Here is a 27,432-nt window from a genome sequence, read left to right on the forward strand (position 1 = left end):
GATGTTAGTTATGAGGAAAGGTTGCAAGCACTGAACTTATTCTCTCTGGAGAAGAGAGACGCTTGAGAGGGGATATGATTTCAATTTACAAATATCATACTGGTGACCTTCCAGAGGCGGTGGTCTCAGCGGGGGGCATCGATTTGTTTAAAAAAACTATTAGATAAGCACCTGAACGACCGCAACATACAGGGATATACAAGGTAATACTGACTTATAATCACACACATAGGTTGGACTTGATTTACTATGTAACTATGTACGCTGATGGGGTGGTGACAGGTACTCAGGTACTCTAATGGGCTGGTGACAGGTACTCTGATGAGTTGGTTACAGGTACTCGGGTACTCTGATGGGCTGGTGACAGGTACTCAGGTACTCTGATGGGCTGGTGACAGATAATCTGGAACTTAGGCTGGTGACAGGTACTCAGGCTGGTGACAGGTACTTGGGTACGTTGATGGGCTGCTGAAAGGTACTTGGGTACTCTCATGAGCTGGTGACAGGATCTTGGGTACTCTGATGGGCTGGTGCTGGGTACTCGGGTACTCCGATGAGCTGGTGACAGGTACTCGGGTACTCTGATAAGCTGGTGACAGGTACTTGGGTACTCTGATGGGCTGGTGACAGGTACTCTGATGGGCTGGTGACAGGTACTCTGATGGGCTGGTGACAGGTACTTCAGTATTCTGATGGGCTGGTGACAGGTACTTCAGTACTCTGATGGGCTGGTGACAGGTACTTCAGTACTCTGATGGGCTGGTGACAGGTACTTCAGTATTCTGATGGGCTGGTGACAGGTACTTCAGTACTCTGATGGGCTGGTGACAGGTACTTCAGTACTCTGATGGGCTGGTGACAGGTACTTCAGTACTCTGATGGGCTGGTGACAAGTACTCGGGTACTCTGATGGGCTGGTGACAGGTACTCGTGTACTGTGATGGGCTGGCGACAGGTACTCGGGTACTATGATGGGCTGGTGACAGGTACTTCAGTACTCTGATGGGCTGGTGACAGGTACTCTGATGGGCTGGTGACAGGTACTCAGGTACTCTGATGGGCTGGTGACAGGTACTCAGGTACTTTGATGGGCTGGTGACAGGTACCTGGGTACTCTGATGAGTTGGTTACAGGTACTCGGGTACTCTGATGGGCTGGTGACAGGTACTCTGATGGGCTGGTGACAGATAATCTGGAACTTTAATAGGCTGGTGACAGGTACTCAGGCTGGTGACAGGTACTTGGGTACGTTGATGGGCTGCTGAAAGGTACTTGGGTACTCTCATGAGCTGGTGACAGGATCTTGGGTACTCTGATGGGCTGGTGCTGGGTTCTCGGGTACTCCGATGAGCTGGTGACAGGTACTCGGGTACTCTGATGAGCTGGTGACAGGTACTTGGGTACTCTGATGGGCTGGTGACAGGTACTCTGATGCTGGTGACAGGTACTCTGGGGCTGGTAACAGGTACTCTGATGGGCTGTGAGAGGTACTCTTGGGCTGGTGACAGGTTCTCTTTATTTGGGGGGGGGGGGGCAGATCACTGTACTGCACTACACTACAGTCGTTTATTGTCATTTGTGACCAGCTGTCAATTTCATTGTCTCTTTACCCTGATTGGGGATGGGCTGTATCCAAAAGACATGCCCTATCCCCGATCGCCGCGCTTTGCGCCCGGGGGTTTCGCACGAGCGGCGATCACGAGCACAACACATGTGACCAGCTGTGATTGGAGTACGCAGGATCGTCCACCTGAAAGCGGGGAAATGTTCCTACCGGAGACATTTTACAATGGCCGGTATAGAAGTGGTTAACGGAGATACATTTCTGAACATTTACAATGCATGAAGCACTTCTAAACGCTTTTTAACCGTCGGCTGTTAGCTGTCAAGTTCCATCGTTCAGGAGAGGTTGTACATGGAGCCTTTAGAGTCCTCTTTCTCACACATTTTCCATTGTTTTTTTTCTTCTTCTTTCAGGAAGAGTCACCTTAACCTGGCACCATGCAGCGAAAAGGAAAGCCCAGAGCTGAGAGTCAGTGAGCACAGTCTGTCCATCGCCCTCATAGTTCTCCACCTCCACAAGAAGCCCCCAGGGGTCGCTGGTGTGGAAATAAAGAGAAGTCATAAGGAGGAGAAGAAGAAGAAGAGGGAGGGGGAGGGGAGAGGAGAGACTGAGGGGAAAGCGACAAATGAAAACAACTTTCTTCTACTTACACACATTGGAAGAAGAAAAAAAAAGAAAAACTTGCCCGGTGATATGAAGAGAGTGGTAATCTGATGCCGCACTTCACCCTGAGGAGACAGAGCGGGGCGCACCGGACACGGCGGAGCTCCTGGGTGCCCTGCGGCTGTGAGGAGGAGGAGGAGGGGCGGAGAGCACCCAGGACCGGAGCACAGGCGGAGGAAAGCGGATAGAAGGCATTCAGTGTCCGGGGACCACCCCATACAGTCCGGGGACTCCCCCGTACAGTCCAGGGACTCCCCTCATACAGCCCGGGGACCCCCTCACTTCACACACGGTGTCCATGTGGCACATGGAGGAGACACTGTGCTGACTTCAGGGGGGCTCCCGCCAACTCTGCTCCAACTTGTCCAATGACACAGAGAGCGGCTCTGGTGATGGCTGAGCTCTTCCTGCCCTATGATGATGAAGAAGACCAATAACCACAAAGCCAGCAATCATGTTCCCAGGGAAGGCTGCCTGTCTGCACTGTCCCCTCGCTTCTCCCTCAGAGACTATGGTTTCTGCATGGCCACCCTTCTGCTCTTCTGCCTGGGCTCCCTCTTCTACCAGCTCAACGGGGGACCTCCTCAGATCCTGCTGGACCTGCGCCTCTACCTGGGTAAGCTGCAAACTTGCTGGGAGTGAGTGACCTGATCTGCACAGTAGGGGGGGAGGGGGGACCTGTTGAGGGTGTCTATGGATACAGCAGGTTTGGTGTACAGAATGTAGCTGCAGGTGTTTTGACAGGACCCACAACATCTGCAGGACAGGAATGTATGATAGCTCTGATCTCCAATCACAGCTCATTTTATACCCAGAGGATACTTTCATACCGGCGACATCCCATCCGCAAACAAATTGTCTGCTTATTCCAAACATGTCTCTTGTGTTCAGCGCCATTCAAAAACCAGAGCTTTGCCAACCCGTATGGGTGGTCAACGTGAACGGACTTGTGCCCATTTACATCAGGCTACCTCCGATCCATTGTGTTTAGGTGCAGAAAAACAAAAAAAGAGCGCAGACCTTTTGCTTTATTTTTCTCCTAGACAGACTCAAGGGTGAGCGGATGTAAAAAGACGCAAGTTCATTCATGTGCGCCAACCATGGAGCCTCTGATCAGGTCCACCTAAAAAAAAACGAAAAAACAATCGGTTAGCCTTTGTAAAAAGGGGCAATGAACGTAAAGTGATTGTGGTTTGAAGAAAAATTTAATTCAAGTGTTTATTCTTAACTTTTAGTGGAAATAAAATGCAGAAAATACTTACCTCCACCAGCCAATTAAATGATTGCCAGCTGCTTTTATCGTCTTTCTAGGCACCAGGTTTTAACCTTCTTGATTGGCCTGTAGTGGATGACATCATCCCTGGCATACACGCATGCGCACAGGGGTCAGCTATTCTGGCACAGCCAGAAATGCACAATAATTTGTGGGCCACTAATGTAAGAGGGTGTTTTTTTAATGGGCCACTGTTGTAAGGAGGCATTTTTCCATGGGCACCTAATGTAAGAGGACGTTTTCAATGGGACACTAATGTAAGAAGATACATTTCAATGGGATACTAATGTAAGGGGGCACTTTTCCATAGGCCACTAATGTAAAAGGGAGCTATTCAATGGACCACTAATGTAAGAGGAAGCTTTTCATTGGGCCACTAAAATAAGAGATTGCTTTTCAATGGGACACTAATGTAAGAAGGTGCTTTTCATTGGGCCACTAATGTAAGAAGGTGCTTTTCATTGGGCCACTAATGTAAGAGGGTGCTTTTCATTTGGACACTAATGCAAGGGGGTGCTTTTCAATGGGACACTAATGTAAGAGGCAACTTTTCAATGGACCACTAGTGTAAGAGGGAGCTTTTCATTGGGCCACTAAAATAAGAGATTGCTTTTCAATGAGACACTAATGTAAGAAGGTGCTTTTCATTGGGCCACTAATGTAAGAAGGTGCTTTTCATTGGGCCACTAATGTAAGAAGGTGCTTTTCATTGGGCCACTAATACAAGGGAGTGCTTTTCAATATGAGACAATAATGTAAGAGGGCACTTTTCATTTGGACACTAATGTAAGAGATTGCTTTTCATTGGGACACTAATGTCAGGCCCCGTACACACGACCAGTTTCCTCGGCAGAATTCAGCTTCCGACCAAGTTTCTGGCTGAATTCTGCCGAGAAACCCGGCCGTGTGTACAATTTCGCCGAGGAAGCCGACGAGGAGCTCGACGAGGAAATAGAGAACATGTTCTCTATTTCCTCGTTGTTCTATGGGAGCTCTCGGCCTGCCGAGCTCCTCGGCGGCTTCAGGGCCAAACTGGCCGAGGAACTCGATGTGTTTGGCACGTCGAGTTCCTCGGCCGTGTGTACGGGGCCTAAGAGTTCTTTTCAATGGGACACTAATGTAAGAGGGAGCTTTTCAATGGGACACTAATGCAAGAGGGTTCTTTTCATTTGGACACTAATGTAGGAGGGCGCTGTTCAATGGGACACTAATGCAAGAGGGCGCTTTTCAATGGGACACTAATGTAAGAGGGAGCTTTTCAATGGGACACTAATGCAAGAGGGTTCTTTTCATTTGGACACTAATGTAGGAGGGCGCTGTTCAATGGGACACTAATGCAAGAGGGCGCTTTTCAATGGGACACTAATGTAAGAGGGAGCTTTTCAATGGGACACTAATGCAAGAGGGCGCTTTTCAATGGGACACTAATGTAAGAGGGAGCTTTTCATTGGGACACTAATGTAAGAGGGAGCTTTTCATTGGGACACTAATGCAAGATGGCGCTTTTCATTGGGACACTAATGTAAGAGGGAGCTTTTCAATGGGACACTAATGTAAGAGGGAGCTTTTCAATGGGACACTAATGTAAGAGGGAGCTTTTCAATGGGACACTAATGTAAGAGGGAGCTTTTCAATGGGACACTAATGTAAGAGGGAGCTTTTCAATGGGACACTAATGTAAGAGGGAGCTTTTCAATGGGACACTAATGTAAGAGGGAGCTTTTCAATGGGACACTAATGTAAGAGGGAGCTTTTCAATGGGACACTAATGTAAGAGGGAGCTTTTCAATGGGACACTAATGTAAGAGGGAGCTTTTCAATGGGACACTAATGTAAGAGGGAGCTTTTCAATGGGACACTAATGTAAGAGGGAGCTTTTCAATGGGACACTAATGTAAGAGGGAGCTTTTCAATGGGACTCTAATGTAAGAGGGAGCTTTTCATTGGGCCACTAATGTAAGAGGGAGCTTTTCATTGGGCCACTAATATAAGGGAGTGTTTTTCAATATGAGACAATAATGTAAGAGGGCACTTTTCATTGGGACACTAATGTAAGAGAGTTCTTTTCATTTGGACACTAATGCAAGGGGGCGCTTTTCAATGGGACACTAATGTAAGAGGGAGCTTTTCAATGGGACACTAATGTAAGAGGGAGCTTTTCAATGGGACACTAATGCAAGAGGGAGCTTTTCAATGGGACACTAATGTAAGAGGGAGCTTTTCAATGGGACACTAATGTAAGAGGGAGCTTTTCAATGGGACACTAATGTAAGAGGGAGCTTTTCAATGGGACACTAATGTAAGAGGGCGCTTTTCAATGGGACACTAATGTAAGAGGGCGCTTTTCAATGGGACACTAATGTAAGAGGGCGCTTTTCAATGGGACACTAATGTAGGAGGGCGCTGTTCAATGGGACACTAATGTAAGAGGGAGCTGTTCAATGGGACACTAATGCAGGAGGGAGCTTTTCAATGGGACACTAATGTAAGAGGGAGCTTTTCAATGGGACACTAATGTAGGAGGGCGCTGTTCAATGGGACACTAATGTAAGAGGGAGCTTTTCAATGGGACACTAATGTAGGAGGGCGCTGTTCAATGGGACACTAATGTAAGGGCCTCCAGTGTAAGGGGACAATCTAATGTGCACAAACTATTTGTGATGATAAACTTTGTTTAAATAACATTATTGTGATTATAATTAATTACTATTCTTTATTGCCACTTTGCAGAGCAGAGCATATGTATTATTGTTATAATAAAATAGAACCGCAAAAGAGCATTAACAAAGCATTTTACCATACTCATGTGTCTGGTCAGATATATGAGAGATGATCTGCAATTGGTTGTTCTGGGTTATTGCACATCATTGCTACTTGTATTATGTTATTAAACATGCATTTTACGCCTATTCTGCAGATTTGTTTTACCATTGGAACAGACAACTTATATCAGTTGGTCAGTGGAGTCCTTAGCTTGTTGTCATAGTTAGGTGTACTAATCATTAACATATTAAATAAATATGTGGCATACATTCTGAGTATTATGTGCATAATAATTTAAATATGTTGTATACAGATTTTTGGAAGCAACATGTGTTCCTAATGCAGAGAAGGTTTATTTATTTTTTGACATGCTTTGACTACTTCCACAGTAGCAGCGATGTAGGGAAAAGTAAAGTGTGTCTGACTATATATATAATGATAAACTTAATGCCTGTAGACTATTTTAAAATGCCACTGTCATTTTAGCTGCTAACATTTTTCATACCGGAGATATCAGAGTTGCAAGCAAGTGTTTGCTGGTTTGTAAAATAGCATATTTACTTAAACTTGGCATTTGAATGGACTATCAGGAATGAATCAGAAAATAAATAACACAGTGGCTAAGTGGTTAGAACTTCTGGCTAGCAGCACTAGTCTTTGATTCGAATCCCAACCATGGTACTACCTGTATAAAGTTTGCCTGTTCTCATGTTCTCCCTGTGCCTGTGTGGATTTCCTACGGGTACTCTGGTTTCCTCCAACACTCCGAAGACTAGGGGCCAGATTCACAAAGGAGATACGACGGAGTATCTCAGAAACTCCGTCGTATCTCAGAAACTCCGTCGTATCTCTCAGAGTGTCTATGCGACTGATTCATAGAATCAGTTACGTATAGATATCCCTAAGATCCGACAAATGTAATTGTTTTACACTGTCGGATCTTAGGATGCAATACCGCGGCCGCCGCTGGGGGGAGTTTGCGTCGTAAACCAGCGTCGGGTATGCAAATTAGGAGTTACAGCGATCCACAACGGATTTTCGCGTTCGCTACGTCGCCGCTAGTCTAGTTTCCCGTCGCAAAGTTAGTCGTCGTTTTTGGTGCCTTAACTTTACACAGCAATCGTATTGCTGTATAAAGTATGGCCGTCGTTCCCGCGTCGAAATTTAAAAATTCACGTCGTTTGCGTAAGCCGCCCGGGAATATGGAATTACGCTACGCGCGTCGCCGTTCGAAAAAATTACGTCACTTCGCGCAAAGCACGGCGGGAGTTCCGAAATGGAGCATGCGCAGTAGGTCCGGCGCGGGAGCGCGCCTAATTTAAATTGCACACGCCCATTTAAATTACGCTGTGTTATGCTTTGTGAATCAGGCACTTGCGATGAAAACTTGCGGCGGTGTAACGTATCTACGATACGTTACGCCGCCGCACTTCTACCTGAATCCGGCCCCAGGAGTGTGGGAGGAAGGTAGGTAGGTTAATTTGCTCCTGTCTAAAATTGGCCCTAGTATGTGTATAAAAGTTAACATTCAGGACCATAGAGAAAATAAAGATGCCTAAAAACAGGACTGCCATTTGCACAAAATAATGTAAAAGCTATATACACCCATGTTACCTGCATGACTTTTATTACTCTTCCTGCAGTTCTCTGTTTTACAAACCCACATGAGCCATATGCTGTATACAGTATTTTTACCATCTTCCCTACTTCCTATATACATCCCCCTCCTTCCTAACACTTGAACTGAAACAGAAAGATTATTATGGAAATATCAAATATTTTCTATTGGTTTTCAGTGTATTAAGTAGACACTCTGGGCCAGATTCAGGTAGAAGTGCGGCGGCGTAACGTATCGTAGATACGTTACACCGCCACAAGTTTTCATCGCAAGTGCCTGATTCACAAAACACTTGCGATGAAAACTACCCCTCCGGCGTAAGCCCGCGTAATTTAAATGGGCGTGTGCCATTTAAATTAGGCGCGCTCCCGCGCCGGACCTACTGCGCATGCTCCGTTTCGTAACTCCCGCCGTGCTTTGCGCGAAATGACGTCATTTTTTCGAACGGCGACGCGCGTAGCGTAATTCCGTATTCCCGGACGGCTTACGCAAACGACGTGAATTTTTAAATTTCGACGCGGGAACGACGACCATACTTTATACAGCAATACGATTGCTGTGTAAAGTTAAGGCACCAAAAACGACGACTAACTTTGCGACGGGAAACTAGACTAGCGGCGACGTAGCGAACGCGAAAATCCGTTGTGGATCGCCGTAACTCCTAATTTGCATACCCGACACTGGTTTATGACGCAAACTCCCCCCAGCGGCGGCCGCGGTACTGCATCCTAAGATCCGACAGTGTAAAACAATTACACCTGTCGGATCTTAGGGATATCTATGCGTAACTGATTCCATGAATCAGTCGCATAGATACTCTGAGAGATACGACGGAGTATCTGAGATACGACAGAGTATCTGAGATACTCCGTCGTATCTCCGCTGTGAATCTGGCCCTCTTTTCTGATACTGATTGAATTTGTACAACGCTGTTAGAAAGTGATTTTTGACCTTCATCATGGGTAAAAACAAAAATAAAATAAGAAATACAGGGGACCAAATTGTGTCCTGCAAATCATGTAGGAAGATGCAGATGTCTAGTCATGCTTGACTCTTTTTAATAGGTTACAGCAAGATCTTGTTCTGTGAAAGACAGGGAAGTGACCTGTATTCATTCTGTAAATGTATTGCATTTGGCATAAAGTAATATTAATCTGTTAAACTGAAAAGCTGGTTGGGTTTTCTAAGGTAATTAAATATTTAGGTTGACCATCTGAACAAAGCATGGAAAGTGAATCCTTCCATAAGCTTTGCATAAATAGTTCTCTGTGCTGCTGGGAACTATATTAAACTATTACAGACGTTTACATGAAACCTTGTATGTAGCTAGCTAGCCTACACTTCTCTGTATTCTTTGTACAGATATCAGAACAGTTTTCACACTAGATCCACCTCCCTAGCCTATATTGTATATATCAGGACCTTACTTCGCCATACATATCAACTTTGGTGGACTGCCTGCGCTGCCAATAGCCCTGGCTCATTTGCTACTATGGTGCTATTGCTGGTGGAAAGTTTAAGAGCCAATTTTTATATTGGTTATGATTTTTTTTTTATTGGAATCATTGACTAAAACACTGATCTTATGTTCTTCTTATATGGATCTATATACCGGTGTTCCCTAAGAATTTGGGGGCTTGGTCTTTTTAATATACTGACAATTTTTGAAAGGAACCCCATGACACATCCAATAGTCCTGCAGAGAATTCCAAAATAACAGGAAGAAGGTCCTGGAGGATTTGGGGATGGTCCACATTCGGGAAATAAACATTGGCAAAGGTGATCTGAACACCCTGAACCTTACCCTTGAGCAAGAGAAAGTGACCCTGGGTATCCAGCCGCACCTTACAAAGAGACCACGGTACTGACTTAACAACCAGTTTACTGACCCATTTAGATTTAGAAAATAGGCAAAGGACTGTGATACGCCCATGAAAAGTCTTTATTGGTCAATTTGGGAACGCTGTCACTTCTAAGGTGCATTTCTTGCAGAAAGTCAATTTGGGTTTTACCCTTCCGGAGATCGGCTACTAGCCAGGAGCATTTTTCTGACCCCATACATTGAGGGTGGAGATCTGAAGGAAGCCCATGGCTGGCCGAGAAAAGGCACACTAACGGGAAAGTTAAGGGAAGAAGAGCCAAAAAGCAGCCCTGAATGAGCGAGAACAGAACCCAAGAGAGGGAAGTCCAAAGGAGAAAGAAGAGATGAGAGGTAAGAGTGGCAAAGAGAAGAGGGAAGAGAAGGGAAGTGTAAGAATGTAGAGGTCAGAAGAAGAGACAAGAAACAGGGAAGAATAATGGCCAAGGGGTAGAAGGTATAACCCTTGTCTCCCTTCCAGCTGACAGAAAGGGTAGGGAAAAAGAGAAACAAGGGGAGGGGTAGGAGAAGTCTACAAAAATGTATCACTTGGGTCCCTGATGGAGCACACAGGCACTCAAGCAGGGAGCCACACTATCTGACATGCGCAAGAATAAAAAGTATAAAAAGAGAGGAGGTGCCCGCACTGGGTGTCCAAGACAATCCTAGTGAGGAACTGATAGGACCACACTCTACACTTGCTGAAACGTCCAGACAGCAGTGGATAAAATAAGAGAACAACAGGTGGATTCGCTGTCACGTAAAGCTGGTAGACACAGGAGCGAACCCCAGCCCTGTCCTCTGACCTTATGGCACGAGACAGAAGATATCTAAAGCCCTGTCCAATATCAAATAATATTATGCAAACATACATCAGTAACATATATAATTGAAATGTTAACAAAATACTCCGCTGTGGGATGGACCTCATAGCCCCATGAGAATAGCCATTGCCCACGTTATGATGGAAAAGGTGAAAAAACAAACAGCAGAACACTCTCTCTCTCTCTCTCTCTCTCTCTCTCTCTCTCTCTCTCTCTCTCTTTCGAGGGGGACAGCAATCGGACTCCCTGGTGTCAGGCGCCTAAAAGGCCAACCTAAGGGTCAGGACCTTTCAAAACTAAAAATATTAAAGAAGGGGTTACTAGAAGCGGAGCTGCCACTTGTAGGCATCATGAGAGGTTAAATGCGCCCTGCTATCGGCCAAAATGCGCCCCAAATCTGCCCATAGTGTCGACGGTAAAAATAGCGTTTTACCGCTGACGCTATGGGCGGCTCCATTTATAGGTGGACCTCCGCCTATATGCTTATTTTTTTATATCAATACACATGTATTACCTTTCACTTCTATTTCTAACTGAAAGTTGTTTTACAAGGTGAGGGTTTATAGGGCATTGCATTAAAGTATTTGTTGAGAGAAAAAAACATTTCCCTCTGGTTGATCAATGTACATTGCAGGGATTTTAACAAACTTTGGTGTACGTTTATCAAACATTGATAGTTTAGCTAATTTCAGTTCTCAGAGAAAAATCTTCTCCTCTGATGGCCTGTACACACGATCCGAATATCAGATGGAAACTGTAGTCCGAGGAAGAATCGTACGATTTTCAGATCGTGTGTACACAACAGTTCATCCGATATTATTTGATCGGATAAGCACGAAAAGGACTGCCTGTGGTCTCCTGATACACCTGTGTGATTACAGAGCAGCTGAGTTTTAAAAGTGAAACCAAAATTAAAAAGATCACGTGATGACATGAAAATAAAGGCATTGACCACTGGCGCTTTTTTTTACTTTTTACACACATATTGGCACATTCTTTTAACACGCATCTGGCCGTGGTTTTTTTTATTGTGCATTTTGGTGCTTTTCAAAACACACATTTTGGCCCAGGTTATTTTAACATGCCTTTTTGTGTGGTTTAACGCACACTTTGGCGCTTCTTTTAGCATGTAGTTTGACACTTTTTAACGTGCATTTTGATTAGCTTTATATGCGTATTTTGGCAAACAGCACAATTGCTAGCCACTTTTGGGGTGCCACTAACAATGGCATCACAAGCATCCCCTTTGATTCCTGCGGTAACCTATGGTAACCCAGCTGACGTTGGGCTCACGCTGGTCCTTTTGGTCCCTCAGTCTGGTTTTACAGAGGTATTAAGTGAGTCTTCTCTGGATGGCTCTTGCTTTTCCTGGCCGGTCCTCATGCTGAGGCTTTTATCTCTCTGCTGGAGGCCAGAACAAAAGCATTTTGTACCATGTGATGAAGTGCAGTGGATGAGGCCTCTGGAGGGTCATTGTCACTGGAAGCCCCGTGACTGTGGCAGGAATTTGGTGCCACAATCATGTGTCTCCGTGCGCCCTCACCTCCCCAGCCTTCGCTTCCTTCTTTGAAGGCCGCAAAGCCACGGCCTCAATTACCGGCGGGCGTGGGCCCGCCGCGACCGCACGGCGGAGGAGATGAGGGCGCACGGAGACACAGGATCCTGTGTCTCCGTGCGCCCTCACCTCCCCGACGCGTGATCGTGGCGGGCCCACGCCGGCCGGTAATTGAGGCCATGGCTTTGCGTCCTTCTGCAGGCCTATTGCGACCGGGCGCCAGGTCACAATTTCTTGTCGCAATTGCGACCGGGCGCCCGGATTTTGTCGAGCCCTGGTTGGGCATGGAGCATTGTGCATAATTTCAATGCGCATTTTAGCAAGTTGGTAGTGTATTTGTTAAATGACAAAATGTGTGGCAAAATGCATGTCTGCTAACTGCATTTGGGGTGCCATTAACAATTAAAAGTGCAAAGATGGAAGTCTGTTCAGAGAGGATAAAGATTGACCTTCGTCAGGTAAAGGAGTCACCTGAGACTGTGCATCCGTCACACGGAGGGAGAGTAAATAATCTTACCAGAAAATGGGGACTCACCCTATTGCCAGCGGCAAAGAGTGCGGATGGAATGGTGGGTTGTTGCACTAAAGAACCATCACTGGAGGTGGATTACACAGTGTACCACAAAGTCTTGTCACCAAAACGAATCATGAGCTCCACCATTCATAAAAGAAAAGGCTTCCACATAGTGTAAAACCGTATTGCATCGATTTATTAACCACTTCCATACCGCGTCATTGTGAAATGACGGCGGCAGGAAGCCCTCGCCGATCCGGGTGGACGTCATATGACGTCCTGTATTCCCGGCGATCTAGGGCGCGATTGCCGCCCGGTGCCCGCGATTGTCGGTAATCACGGCAGGAGTGTGGATCTGTGTGTGTAAACACACAGATCCACCTCCTGTCAGCGGTGGAGGAGACCGATGTGTGTTCCCAGTACAGAGGAACACACATCGGTCTCCTCCCCTTGAGAGTCCCCTCCCTTCTACAGTTAGAACACACCTTAGGGAACATATTAACCCCTCCAGCGCCCCCTAGTGTTTAACCCCTTCTTTGCCAGTCACATTTACACAGTAATCAATGCACATTTATAGCATTAATCGCTGTATAAATGTGAATGGTCCCAAAACCGTGTCAAAAGTGTCCGATGTGTTCGCCGCAATGTCACGGTCACAGTAAAAAATCGCAAATCGCCGCCAATACTAGTAAAAAAAATAATAAAATAAAATGCCATAAATCTATCACCTATTTTGTAGACGCTATAACTTTTGCGCAAACCAATCAATATACGATTATTGCGATTTTTTTTTTTTTACCAAAAATATTTAGAAGAATACGTATCGGCCTAAACTAAGGAACATTTTTTTTTTTTTTTTAAAAATTGTGATATTTATTAAATAAAAAAGTAAAAAATATTGTTTTTTTTAAAAATTGTCGCTCTTCTTTTGTTTATAGCGCAAAAAATAAAAACCGCAGAGATGATCAAATACCACCAAACGAAAGCTCTATTTGTGGGGGGAAAAGAACATAAAGATTTATTTTGGGTACAGTGTTGCATGACCATGCAATTGTCATTCAAAGTGCAACAGCGCTGAAAACTAAAAATTGGTCTGGGCAAGAAGGGGGTGAAAATGCCCTGTATGTAAGGGGTTAATAAAAAGTGGAACACTTACATCAATGATTGCTGACGTATACAAGCACTGAAACAGTGTGATCACATAAGGAATCCAGGTAGCACAGTATTATGGAACTGGCGCAATGCGATCGTCTTCGGTGGCTCCTTTAGCGGATAATGATCAATCTTTATCCTCACTGAACAAACTTCCATCTTCAACATTTTGCATTTTTGAACTGTTTGTGTACAATTTTTCACCCATATTGAATAGATCTACACCTTCACCTCTTCATTTGAACTGTTTATTAGTGTTGAGCGGAATACGCCATATTCGATTTCGCGATATATCACGAATATATAGCCGAATATTCGTGAAATATTCGCTAAAATCGAATATTCGTGATATTTAAAAAAAAATTAAAAATTGCGAAATTTCGCTAATGCGAATTTATTGCGAACATTTTGCGAAAAAAATGTTGTGAAATATTTTAACAACTGTGGTAGGACCTGTCACGTGTCCCAGGCGATCGCCTACAGGGAGGGGCTGCCAAAAGGCGATTAGCTTATTTGCCTTTGCAGCCCCTCGGCGGAAGAAGGAAGTGGGACAGGAAGTCCCACTCCTCCTGAAGCCCCCACTCCCCCCCAAAAAAAATTACATGCCAAATGTGGCATGTAAGGGGGCGAGGAGTGGATTAAGCAGAAGTTCAATTTTTGGGTGGAACTCCGCTTTAATAAATAAAATAAGAAATATGTTTTTTGCCTTAATATCTACCTAAAATCACATTTCTAATTGCATATTGTACTTATTTGTAGCTCATATACTAAAATTGGGACTTACAACTGATTTTGTAACTTTTAGAAATGCCAGTAAAAACTTGGCTGTGCCAGTAAATTTTGGGAGTCGTGTCAGTAAATTTCAATCTGGTAGGTTGGCAACACTCGTCTGGATTTCACGGGTAGGATCAGATTGGATACTGGACATGTCACCGCTGACATCCGCCGCTCCTTAGACGTGCATGGAGCGTCCAATCAGGTCCGCCTGAAAAACTGAAAGGCAGACCTGATCTGCGCAGCCGTTTCTGCCTGTGAACGCCCCCTAATCGTCTGCAAAAGTGGCATTTTTCAAGCCGATTGTACATGAGGCCTTAAAATCAAACATTAATGCAACACTGTAATATTCAATACACTAGTAAATGTATTTTTTAGATACATGCCGTTTAGTTAGTGAATTGGGCCCCTGTGAAAAGCTGACCATAGATGAGTCAGTCTTTTTCCTTTATCCAGTGATTTGATTGAAAAAAACTGACCAAATTCCCCCACCCATGCATATGAGGTCAATGCCGGATTCCGCCTCGCCGTGTCATTGTATTTGGAGAGCGGAGAGGCTTCCCTGATGTCAGAATACACTGATCAGTGCTCCAGGCTATAGCCTGGGGTGCTGATCAAGAGGAAATTTTCCAGTAGGGCAGATTACAGAAGTCGATTGGATTTAGCCTAATGCTTAGCTCATCCCTACTTACCAGTCCCTAAATATGATGACTGTGTGAGTATGCGTCTTTCAGGCTAAGTACATTTTCTGCAAGTGCAAAAATCCCTATGGTTCCTGTCAGAAATCCAGGACATTTGCAACTTCCTGTTCACTTAATGTCAAACAATGATATCAGGCTTCCTAGTTTTTTTTTTCACTCCGAGAGAGTTGAACTTTACCCACTGTGTGTAGGAGTGCAGCCAGTTTGCCTTTTCCACTCAGCTTGCTGGGGGACCGGTCTACCTTATGTAGACATCCGAGATCTAAACGGGTAATTGATGCCTCCTAACTAGCATAACCTGATGCTATGAATTCCTTGTGACTTTAAAATACAATTCCAAAATTGGAACGCTGTGTAAAACCTACATAAAAACATAATGCAATGATTTGCAACTCATGAACCTATATATTATTCACACTAGAAATAAATAATTTTTATAATAGAAGACATCAAATGTTTAAATACGTTATTTTGAAATTGATGGCAGCAACACATCTCAGAAAGTTGGAATAGGGCCATGCTTACCACGGTGTAGCATCTCCTCTTCTTTTAACTACATCTGTTTTACAATATGCCAGCCCTTTTATATACTTTTACCTGTCAGCTAGAAATCTGGTTGATAGGTGAATCGGCTCTTAATACAGACTCCAGTGCAGTCATGTTTATTGTCCAACTGAACTGTGGGACACTCACTCACACAGCTGCACCGGGACCGTAGAATAGAATACAGCAGGAGTGTAGAAAATATGTGAGCTGATGTGACATATTACATAGGATGAGCTGGTAAATGCAGTTATGGGGAGTAGCAGATTTACTAGGCTCTATGCTTCGCTCATATTTGCCCCAATTTAACACCGGCTTGCCTAGTGGCAAACGTATGTTGGTCTCATTGACCCTGCAGCTGAAAATTCATTTAGGTTTGATATGTTTACTGACAAGGCAAAACAAGAGCTGTCCTAATACTGACTCTAGTTTTATTAGAGGCTAATTTTTAAGGTTAGATTCTTGGCTACATAAAACATTCTCCTTAGTAGGATCTTTCTCTTGGCTTTTTATTTTAATGGCAGTGGCATGAGTTCAGAGCAGTACATTGCAGCTTGAGTCTCGAGGCATTTTGTACTTTCATGTCTCATGTTGAACAGCTTTAGTTGCCACAAGAATTTCTTCTCAGCTGGTGACAGTATTTTATGAATTCTTAAAATTACTGTATTTTAGGTGTATCACAGGCAGCTCAGGCCTCATAATTTATTTTGTAAATGGAATTGATTTACTTTTAAACACAAGCCCAACTCCCAAAAAGTGGTGATGGGTAATATCGACATAAAAACTGAATACAATGATTTTGTCTAGAAAAAAATGATAAAAATGTCATATTGGTACAGTGTTGCTTGACCGCGCAATTGTCATTCAAATCATGACAGTGCTCAAAGCTAAATATTGGCCTGGCAGGAAGGGGGTGAAAGTGCCCAGGAGGCAAGTGGTTAAGACAGGTTGACCCTAGTTGTCGTAATGTAATTATCTAAGGCTGCATATCTATATATCTATAGAAGTGTCTTTGTTGGCCATTATATCCAATCAGTTTCTTTTTAATGATCTAATCTGCACTGTATATTGAAAACATGAATCTAGAATGGATGAGGTAGTTCATATACATGGATAAATGAAACAAGCTAGAACTACTTCAGCCTAGTTGACTTAAACACAGCAGTTGATATTCATTATAACCTGATATTTTTAGTTCAGTATTTAGGACATTGTTGATTAGTGAAAGTTTATTTGGCTTAAGTTAATTTGTTTTCTTAAATGCTCTTTAGAGACCACCAGTGCACTATTTACATAAACTAAGCTAAGAGTGGATATTTGTTGAACAAACCATCAGCATGTTTTGTGTACTATTCACGTGCTATAATACAGTCCTTTTAAATCTAATTAATATTTTTTACCAATTTTTAACTGACAACCTGTCACTTTGCACGGACTGGTTTTATAGATCGGTCCCTCTCCCCCAGCTGCTCTGACCTGAGCACAGAAACCTGGGAGGGAGTACTGTCCAAGGGCTATGCCAGACAAACAGAGGATAGAGATGTATCAAGGGGAGGATGAGAACCTGTCACATTGTCCATGAAGTGACAAACTGACAGGTTCTGTTTCAAGCTGAACTCCAGACAACTTGAAATACTGGCAGCCAGTCTTGTGATGCAGACACCCAGACATGGCCAGGTCAAGAGCACAACTCTAGCCTGCTGATCAGACTACAAAGGAGTTATAGGTGCATTCACTTGATCTTAAAAAAAATTGAGCTCTGTCATTTCAAGGCCATTGTTTGTAATTTTTAGGGATTCGTTAATAACTGGAATGATACCACTGAATTGGCGCAGGGCCAATGTGGTGCCCATATTTAAGTGTTTACCAAGTAATTATAGTCAGGAAGTTACTGGAGAGTTTAATAAAAGACCACATACAGTTGTGGTCATAAGTTTACATACTCTGGCAGAATTTATGATTTCTTGGCCTTTTTTCAGAGAGTATGAATAACACAAAAACATTTCTTTCACTCATTATTAGTGTTTGGCTGAAGCCATTTATTATAAATCAATTGTTTTTACTCTTTTTAAATCATCATGGCAACAGAAACTAACCAAATGACCCTGATCAAAAGTTTACATACCCTGGTGATAAAATGCACACAAGTTGACACAAAGGGGTTGGAATGGCTATTAAAGGTAACCATCCTCACCTGTGATCTGATTTTCTTGTAATTAGTGTGTGTGTGTATAAAAGGTCATTGAGTTTCTGGACTCCTGACAGACCCTTGCATCTTTCATCCAGTGCTGCACTGACATTTCTGGATTCTGAGTCATGGGGGAAGCAAAAAATTGTCAGAAGGATCTGCGGGAAAAGGTAGCTGAACTGTATAAAACAGAAAAGGTATAGGGTTGTCCCGATACCACTTTTTTAGGACTGAGTACAAGTACCGATACTTTTTTTCAAGTACTCGCCGATACCGAATACCGATACTTTTTTTTAAATGTGTCCCCAAATGCAGCCATGTCCCCCCACAAATGCAGCCATATCCCCCCACAGATGCAGCCATATCCCCCCACAGATGCAGCCATATCCCCCCACAGATGCAGCCATGTCCCCCCACAGATGCAGCCATGTCCCCCCACAGATGCACAGAGGCGGGAAACACTACAGCTATTCAAATGAAAGCTGTAATGTTCCCCGCCCGTATTAACCAAGCGGCCGGCGGCGCCGGGGGTGCGGCGGGATGTTTCGTAGCGGCGGCGGGATGCGGCGTAGCGGCGGCGGCGGGGGGGGGGGGAGTATCGGATCTGGCATCGGGGGCATTTGCTGGAGTACAAGTACTCCCGCAAATACTCGGCATCAGTCCCGATACCGATACTAGTATCGGGACAACCCTAAAAAGGTATATAAAAAAAATCCAAGGAATTGAGAATGCCAATTAGCAGGGTTCAAACTCTAATTAAGAAGTTGAAAATGAGGGGTTCTGTTGAAACCAAACAACGGTCAGGTAGACCAACTACAATTTCAGCCATGACTGCCAGGAAAACAGCTCGGGATGCAAAGAAAAACCCACAAATAACTTCAGGTGAGTTACAGGACTCTCTGAAAATATGAAGTGTGGCTGTTTCAAGATGCACAATAAGGAAGAACTTGAATAAAGATGTGCTGCATGGTTGAGTCACCAGAAGAAAGCCATTACTATGCAAAAGCCACAAAGAATCACACTTATAATACGCCAAAAAGCACAGAGACAAGCCTCAAACCTTATGGCACAAAGTAATTTGGAGTGATGGTTAAATGCACTTAAAGTAAAAAGTCTAGCCTGAAAGTTCACCAATGAAGGATACACCACCCCCTTCACCGCCCCAAAGATGCTGCTTGCAGGACTTTTTGTAACGTCCTGCCAGCGCAGCGCCCCAGTGGGAAAGCACTCTGGCTTTCACATTGGGACTGCAGAGGAGGCATTTTTTCATGCGCTTTACAGGCGCTATTTTTAGCCCAAAAGCGCCTGAAAAACGCCTCAGTGTGAAAGGGGTCTAAAAGAAGGTTTCATTTAGGGCCTGCTTAGATGTTTCTGTCATGGTGTGCTGCATTCCTGTTTGCACATGTAGGGCCTGTTTACATGTGTGTCAATACCCTGTGTTTAGCAGCATTTATGAAGCATTTTTAAAGCCTCGTAACTACCCTTCAATGTCTGCCATGAATATTACAATGAGCACCACCCTGTGCAGTGCACAGAAGCAGAAGCATTGTGTTGTGTTAAAAATTAAGCAGAACGTTGCTTTCACAAGGCATCCACACATGTCAGCTGCCTCTATTAATTTCAAAGGTAACATGTCATAACTTCATCTTAAAGTGGTTCTAAAGGCAGAAGATTTTTGTATCTTAATGCATTTTTTTACATTAAAATAAAATAAAAACTTCTGTGCGCAGCTTGCCCCTTAGCCCCCCTAATACTTACCTGAGCCCCATTTTAAACCAGCGATGTTGCACGAGAGCCACGACTGTCCGGGGATTCTCCCTCTTCATTGGCTGAGAAATCAGTAGGGGGCTTTGGCACCCGCTGCTGTCAGTCAGTGAGCCAATGAGGAGAGAGAGGGGGTGGGGCTGAGCCAAAGCTCCGTGTCTGAATAGACATACAGAGCAGCGGCTTGGCTCGGGTGTCCCCTGTAGCAAGCTGCTTGCTGTGGGGGCACTTGACAAGAGAGAGGGTCAGGATCGCTGGTGAGGGACCCGAGAAGAAGATGATCAGGGCTGCTCTGTGCAACACCACTGCACAGAGCAGGTAAGTATAACATGTTTGTTAGCTTTTATCTGCTTCCCATATGGCCAATGTACATAAACGGGCAGGTGGTGGTTTCACCATTCTAAACAGATGTACTCATACACGCGAGGCCATGCAGCAGCATCATTCTTTTATGGCTGTTATCTTTCGACACAGCCAAACACCAATCGGGATATGGGCGCTGTGATTGGCCTTCCCGATCACGTGATGGCTGTGTCCAATCGCAACCTTCTCAATGTAAACTGAGATTCCTGTCTCTGTGTCAGCCATCCTCGCTGAGATCAGAGAGATCTCAGTTTGGGGGGAGCGGCGGATGTGCTGACAGCTCTGTGTGTAAGTGATGATTTTACACAGAGAGCTGTCGCAGATCACACAGACTGCAGCTATCTCTACACAGTACACCAAGCACCACTGTCCTTGTCTGCTCCAGTACACAAAACATCTGTTACAGTGTCCTATGAACATCTGTACCAGTGCACAAAACCATCTGTTAGTGTACGTGTCCCATCAACATTTGTACTAGTGTACCAGTGCACAAAACCATCTGCAATAGTGTTCCTTTGCAACATCAACTTCTGTCAGTATCCGGCGGTGGACGATCAACATCTGTCATAGTGTACACATGCACAAACACATCTGTCAGTGTACCAGTGTTCGGCCAATAAATAAATAAAAATTTTTAAAGCGCCCCTGTCCCCCCATGCTTGCAGGCAAAGGCGAACCCACACGTTGGTCCCGTACGCATACATAAACGGTGATCACACCACACGTGTGAAGTATTGCCGCGAACATCAGAGCAATAATTCTAACACCAGACCTACTGTATAACTCTAAACGTTGAGCCAATAAAGGCTTATAAAGCATTGCCTATGGAGATTTTTAAATACGAAAGTTTAGCTCCATTTCACAAGTGTGCACTATTTTAAAGTGTGACATGTTCGGTATCTATCTACCCGGCGCAGAACCATATTTAGTAAAAATGTGGGTATTATATTGTCTTTGTGTGCATTGAAATTCATGAAAGTGTATTCATGCGTTAGTGTGTAAAATGTTTGCGTTGGTGTGTAAAACTTCTTTAGAAAAACTGCTGTGCAAAAACCCGTGGCAAAATTTTTCAAAACCCACCATTTTATTCACTAGGGCAGTGATGGTGAACCTTGGCACCCCAGATGTTTTGGAACTGCATTTCCCATGATGCTCATGCACTCTGCAGTGTAATTGAGCATCATAGGAAATGTATTTCCAAAACATCTGGGGGGTGAAGGTTCGCCATCACTGCTCTAGGGCCTCTGCTACAAATATATATAATGTTTGTGGGTTCTAAGAAATTTACTAGCAAAAATACAGATTCTATTTGTAAACAGAAATCATCAGAAGAAGGCCTGGTCTTAAAGTGGATAATGCCTGAAGGTTCTCCTTGGATGTTGCACCTTTCTAAGTGGCTAGGCTGTAAAAAAGTGCCACACATGTGGTATTGCCATAGGATGAGTAGTAGAATGTGTTTTGGGGTGTAGTTGCAAGTATGCCTATGCCGTTTGTGAGAAATAACTTGTTAATATGACATATTTGAGAAAAAAAAAATATTTATTAAATTTCTTCATTTTCCAGAGAATTGTGGGGAAAAAATTACAACTTCAAAAATCTCACCATGCCTCTTACTTAATACCTTGCAACTGTCTACTGTCCAAAAAGGGTCATTTGGGGAGGGGGGAGGGTTTGTCCTGTTGTGGCATGTTGGGGCCTCAATAAATTAGATCAGTATTTCAGGTGTGATCAATTTTCAGTGATTGGCACCATAAATTGTAGACTCTATAACGTTCACTCAGACCAAATATTATACACTGATTTTTGGTTCTTTTTACTAAAGAAATGTAGCAGTAAAAATGTATGTAAAAGAAAAAGTACTTTATTTGCAACGTTTTATAACCAAAACTAAAACAAGACAAAATTCTTGTTTTTCATAATTTTCTGTCTTTTTTCATTTGTAGCACAAAAAAAACCCCCAGTGGTGATTAACCACTTCAGCCCCGGACCATTTTGCTGGTCAATGACCGGCCCACTTTTTGCGATTCGGCACTGCGTCGTTTTAATTGTCAATTGCGCGGTTATGCGACGTGGCTCCCAAACAAAATTGGCGTCCTTTTTTTCCCACAAATAGAGCTTTCTACTCATATACAGTACAGCCCTGTGCACACGATCGGATATCTGATGGAATCTAATCCATTTTTTTCGTCGGATATCCGTTGAAGCTGACTTTCATCAGTCTTGCCTACACACCATCAGTCAAAAATCTGACCGTGTCCAAACATGGTGACGTAAAACACTACGACGTGCTGAGAAAAATTAAGTTCAATGCTTCCAAGCATGCGTCGACTTGATTCTGAGCATGTGTGGATTTTTGACCGATGGACTGCCACACAGACAATCGTTTTTTTCTATTGTTTTTTTTTATCCATAGGAAAATTTTAAAACGTGTTCTATTTTTTTTCACCGATGGAAAACACAGTTTTCATCAGACAAACCGATCGTGTGTACAGGGCTTATGTCACTTGGTGTAAGTGGTGTGAAAGTCTAAGGCCGCGTACACACGGTCGTTCCAAACCGATGAGAATGGTCCGACGGGCCATTTCCATCGGTTCACCGCAGAAGTGGTCTGATGTGCGTACACGCCATCGTTCCAAAACCCGATCGGGTCAGAACGCGGTGACGTCAAACACACGACGTGCTGAATAAAACGAAGTTCAATGCTTCCAAGCATGCCTCGACTTGATTCTGAGCATGCGCGGGTTTTGAACTGATGCTTTCTGTACTAACCATCGGTTTGGACCGATCGGGCAGCGGTCCAAAGTGAATATCATCACTTTGGTGTATTGAGCCACCACATTCTTTTTCAGAAAGAGTAGAAATATTGTTTTTCCGCTTCAGAAACAGTAGATGGGTCTAAGCACTTATGAGGCATAAACTGAACAAAGTGGCTTTTCTAGAACAGATGCCTTTAGGAGAGATTCTGAGCTCTGCTGGAGGATAGGTACTTGAGGCAACTGGGCCCCAACAGCATGCCTCCGTTAGAGGTACTGCATCTAAAGAAATACCAATTAGGAAGGCCAAATTGAAAGAGTGGAGTTCACCTGTCAAGAGGATAATATTAGGAGTTTGAATACCTCCGCTTTTCCATATCAGGGGGTCAGGAACGATGGGAGGATGGGATTGTCCCAAAGGGGGGTATCAGGATAGCGATAGGGCACAGGTAAGGAAGCTGCCGCTCCAGGTGAGCACACACCTAGGGTAATCACTGTCTACTCAGGAACCAACGGGTGCCGGCAATGCGCAGGATATGCAGAGAAAGGAATATATGGACAGCCTTAAAAAGACGTACCCTTTATTGGGTAAAAAGAAAAATGCACTACAGGAACCAGCATACAGTGGGAAAACAGCTGACGCGTTTCGCATTGAGCTTCAATGCTTAGTCATAGCTACAGTCACCGCTACAATAACGATAGGGCACCATTTAAGAATGGTTGTCTAAGCCTTCACAGTCATCTTATAAAAACATATTTGAAAGACAATATTACCAAAGGAAAGCCTTTTTGGTCCTAAAAATTGTATATGTATTGTTTGTTTTTTTAAAGGAGAAGTAGGGCCAAAGCTTCTTTGGCCCTACTTCTCCTGTGGGTCATAGAAGTGCAGTTTGTTCTGCACTCCTATGACCCATATTCAGCCAACAGTGAGCTGAAGTCCTCAGCTGGTCCAGGCTCTGGAGTGACCCCGACTTTAATGCTGGAATCCACCCAGATGCCTGGACCGGTGTTTGGCTCAGCCTCTCGACAAGAGCCTGAACCAGCCACTCCCTGCACAGCCCAGCGCTCCAGTGAGCGCTGGAAGGGCAGAGCAGAGTCACCTGCTGTCAGCTCACTAAAGACCAAGAACTAAGAGAGCAGTGGTCATTGATTGTTTGGTTCTCTGTCTTAGTGGCAGCGGGGGACAGATGCAGCATTGGACCGATGCTTCACCCACCAAGGTGAGTATAAATGTTTATTTATTTTTTTAATTCTGGAACTTCTCTTTTAAGTAATGACAAAGTCCATAGCAGAAATCTACAAATTGCTCTGGTCCACAGGGGATGTACAGGTGTGAGAGCTGAAGTGGTTAAGCAGACGTTTCCCATTTATAAGATGCTAGAAATCTGGATGCATCTGTATTTTCTAAAAAACAGTCATCAATTTCATGGTACATTAAGACCAACATATTGTACTCGTTGTGTATGATTGTTTTTGCTTTTTTATGGAACTGCAAGCTCAGTTCTTTGCAGACTTTACCTGCATTGCTTTAAAGGAAAACTCCACTTTAGGAAATTAAATATATCAATTTTAAAAGTGATTTTAAATGATCACATTATAAAACAACACATTAAGTTTAACATTTCTACAAAAGGCAAAAAAGTTGTGAATAGATTTAGGAAAAAAAAACGTAATAAATACCCCTTTTCCCTTTTTTATACGCAATCACATTCCCTTTGTTCTCAGCTGCATAAGATCTGGGGGGAGGAGAAGCAGTAGCACTCCCCAGTACTACTTCTCAGTGAATAGCTGTGCAGGGGGGAGAGCGTGTCAGGACAAGTCTAATTATTGGAGGAGAGCAGGCTGAGCATAGCTAGAGAAGTGACCACGCTGTGCTCTCCTGCATAGTGTGGTCATGTTTTAATAGGAAATCAGAGAGACTGACATGAACACCATGGATTTCACACAAAGGTAGCAATACAAAGAGAATGGATACTTTTTCATACAAGTACATGGTATAGCAGGCACATATCAGGAATATGAAATGCTGGGGTAACAAACACTTTAATAATTTACTTTTCCATTTCAATTTCGTTTTGTCCGATTTTCTAAAGGCTTGAATTACATTTGATATTTACTAGTGTTTGCCCTGCATTTACGTTGACATTGAATCCAGTCTTTATTCACTTGCAAAAAAAAACAAAACATACAATCGCATATACACAATCCTTCACCAACAGTGTGACACTTCCACAAAATGAATTTTGGACCTATAAAAATAATTCTTCCAATAGAGCCTGGGTTGGCAACCCGTTGATCGCGATCTACCTGTGGATTGCGGGAAGCCGAAAGGTAGATGACGATCAGGGCTTTGCCGATGCTTCCCTTAAGTTATTTTGTAAGTTAACCAGCGGATGATTGGTTGCTAGGTGGTGCTAGCAACCAATCATCAGCTTGTCAACAGGAAAAGTTAAAGTGGAGGTTCACCCTCAAAATGAACTTTCCAGCATCCTTAAAGCGGAAGTAAACCCATCAATTTAACAGTTTTAAAAAGCAGTTACATTCCTGGCATGCCGGGAATGCTAACTGTCACATTGGTTGTGCTTTCAACCAAACTGTCAAACCATCCAATGGCTGGTGTCATAACTGATCACATGTGCAGCATCATGGCAGTTGAAGATTAAACAGAGGCCAAGACGCGCCTTAGCAGCCGTCAATCAACTTCTCTTCGCTTAGAAACGCCCATTCCCCGCAGGATTCCCCGCTCGGAGCCAGAAAACAAGGGCTCATATAACGATAAGTACAAGTAAAAAAAAAAAGCATACTGCAGATGTTAGCAGTATGCTACAGCTAATGTCAAAAAGTGGATTTTTGGGTGAACCTCTGCTTTAACTGAAGCAGCTCCTGTTCCTGCCCTCATCCAGCACTGTGCTGCCTCTCACTTCGCTGTGATGTACAGCCACTGTAAGGTAGGAAAGCGCTACCTTCACACTGCTGTGTGTTGTCAGCACTTCTTTTTTTTTTGGGGGGGGGGGTTGTGTGTCAGAGGAAACCGCTATAGAAGGACATAGGACACTACTATGGGGGGATGGGGCAGAGGTCACTACTGTGATTGCTTGTGTTGGGATTCGAGGTTGGCTACACAATCTTGCATTTGTGATCACTTTTCCTTTTGGCCCCCCATCTAATGAAGTCGCCATGTACTACACACGTATGTGCTTCCCTAACAGTTAAGTCCAAGACCCCATACACACTATCCAACTTTTGTTGCCTTTTAGATTTACCAAAATCGCGAAGTGCAAGGGCCTGCCTGATTACAAACAAATGCAAACTCTTAACTCATATTATATGGTTTTTGGTAAATCTGAAGGAAAAAATCGACAGAAAATTGGATAGTGTGTATCCAGCGTAATGCCCCGTACACACGATCCGAATATGGCGTCCGAGGAAGAATCGTACGATAATCGGATCATTGGTACAGATCTTTCGAGAGCCGATCGTGACAGTTCATCCGATATTATTTTATCGGACATGCATGGAAATTTTTCGTGCACTTTACCAGATCGTGCGATTTTCGTTTAGTCAGTACAGTTGTCGTCCGAAAATACGATACAAATACATTACAACACATGACATCACGTCCGATTTATTATTTTCTTGGGTTGTCCTGATACCACTTTTTTGAGACCGAGTACAAGTACCAATACTTTTTTTCAAGTACTCGCCGATACCGAATATTTTTTTTAATGTCATGTGACAGTGGCGGTATTTTATTTTTTATTTTTATTTTTTACCCAATATTTTTTTTTTACTATTATTATTATTATTTTACAGTGATTTTTTGTTCTTTTAGGGGGGGGGGGGTAGTGGATTGTCAGTGTTGTTTTTTTTTTTTTTTTTATTATTAACATTTTATTTTTAAAATTATTTATTGCAATTTTTTTTCTTTTTTTTAATCAGCCCTGTTGGGGGGGCTTTGGTGAGATATCAGGGGTCTTAACAGACCTCTGACATCTCCCCTTTAAGACATAGAAAGGGACTAAGGACACAGATTCCCAAGTCCCTTTCTCTGCAGCCTCAGCTAAAATGAATAGAGAGAAGCTTCTCTCCATTCATAAACTGAAGCATCGTAAACACAGGTTACGATGCTCAGTTATGTGAATGGACAGAGTCAGTGATCACTGACTCTGTCCATTTGGAAAGGGTAAGAGCCGGCTCCTACCACCGCTCTCCATCCTGACAAATTGAGCGGCACGGAGGGGGAGAAGACAGCACGGGGTGAGAGCGGCACGGAGGGGGACAAGACAGCCCGGGGGGAGAGCGGCACCGAGAAGGAGAAGACAGCACGGGGGAGAGCGGCACGGAGGGGGAGAAGACAGCACGGAGAAGACTTGTAACTCCCCCCACCGCCTGATACCTGACTGCCCAGGTATCAGGTGAAGCATCGGAGCATTTCGCCCGAGTACAAGTACTCGGGAAATGCTCGGTATCGGCACCGATACCGATACTAGTATCGGTATCGGGACATCCCTATTTTTTTCTGTCGTACAAGAATTTTCGTGATTTTAATAACCTATTTAATT

General features: G+C 43.8%; 1 protein-coding gene across 1 annotated transcript in view; it reads left to right on the forward strand.

Moving 5' to 3' along the window:
- The first annotated feature begins 2,086 nt into the window (after nucleotides 1-2,086).
- The window catches only part of UST (uronyl 2-sulfotransferase), a 437,794-nt gene continuing 412,448 nt past the window's right edge, over nucleotides 2,087-27,432 (forward strand). Inside the window, exon 1 of the mRNA XM_040350590.1 lies at nucleotides 2,087-2,843. Coding sequence (XP_040206524.1) covers nucleotides 2,642-2,843 — 202 coding nt within the window. The 5' untranslated portion in view covers nucleotides 2,087-2,641. The remainder of the gene's footprint in view (nucleotides 2,844-27,432) is intronic.

This window comes from Rana temporaria, chromosome 4 (assembly GCF_905171775.1).
Source record: "Rana temporaria chromosome 4, aRanTem1.1, whole genome shotgun sequence".
Lineage (NCBI taxonomy): Eukaryota > Metazoa > Chordata > Amphibia > Anura > Ranidae > Rana > Rana temporaria.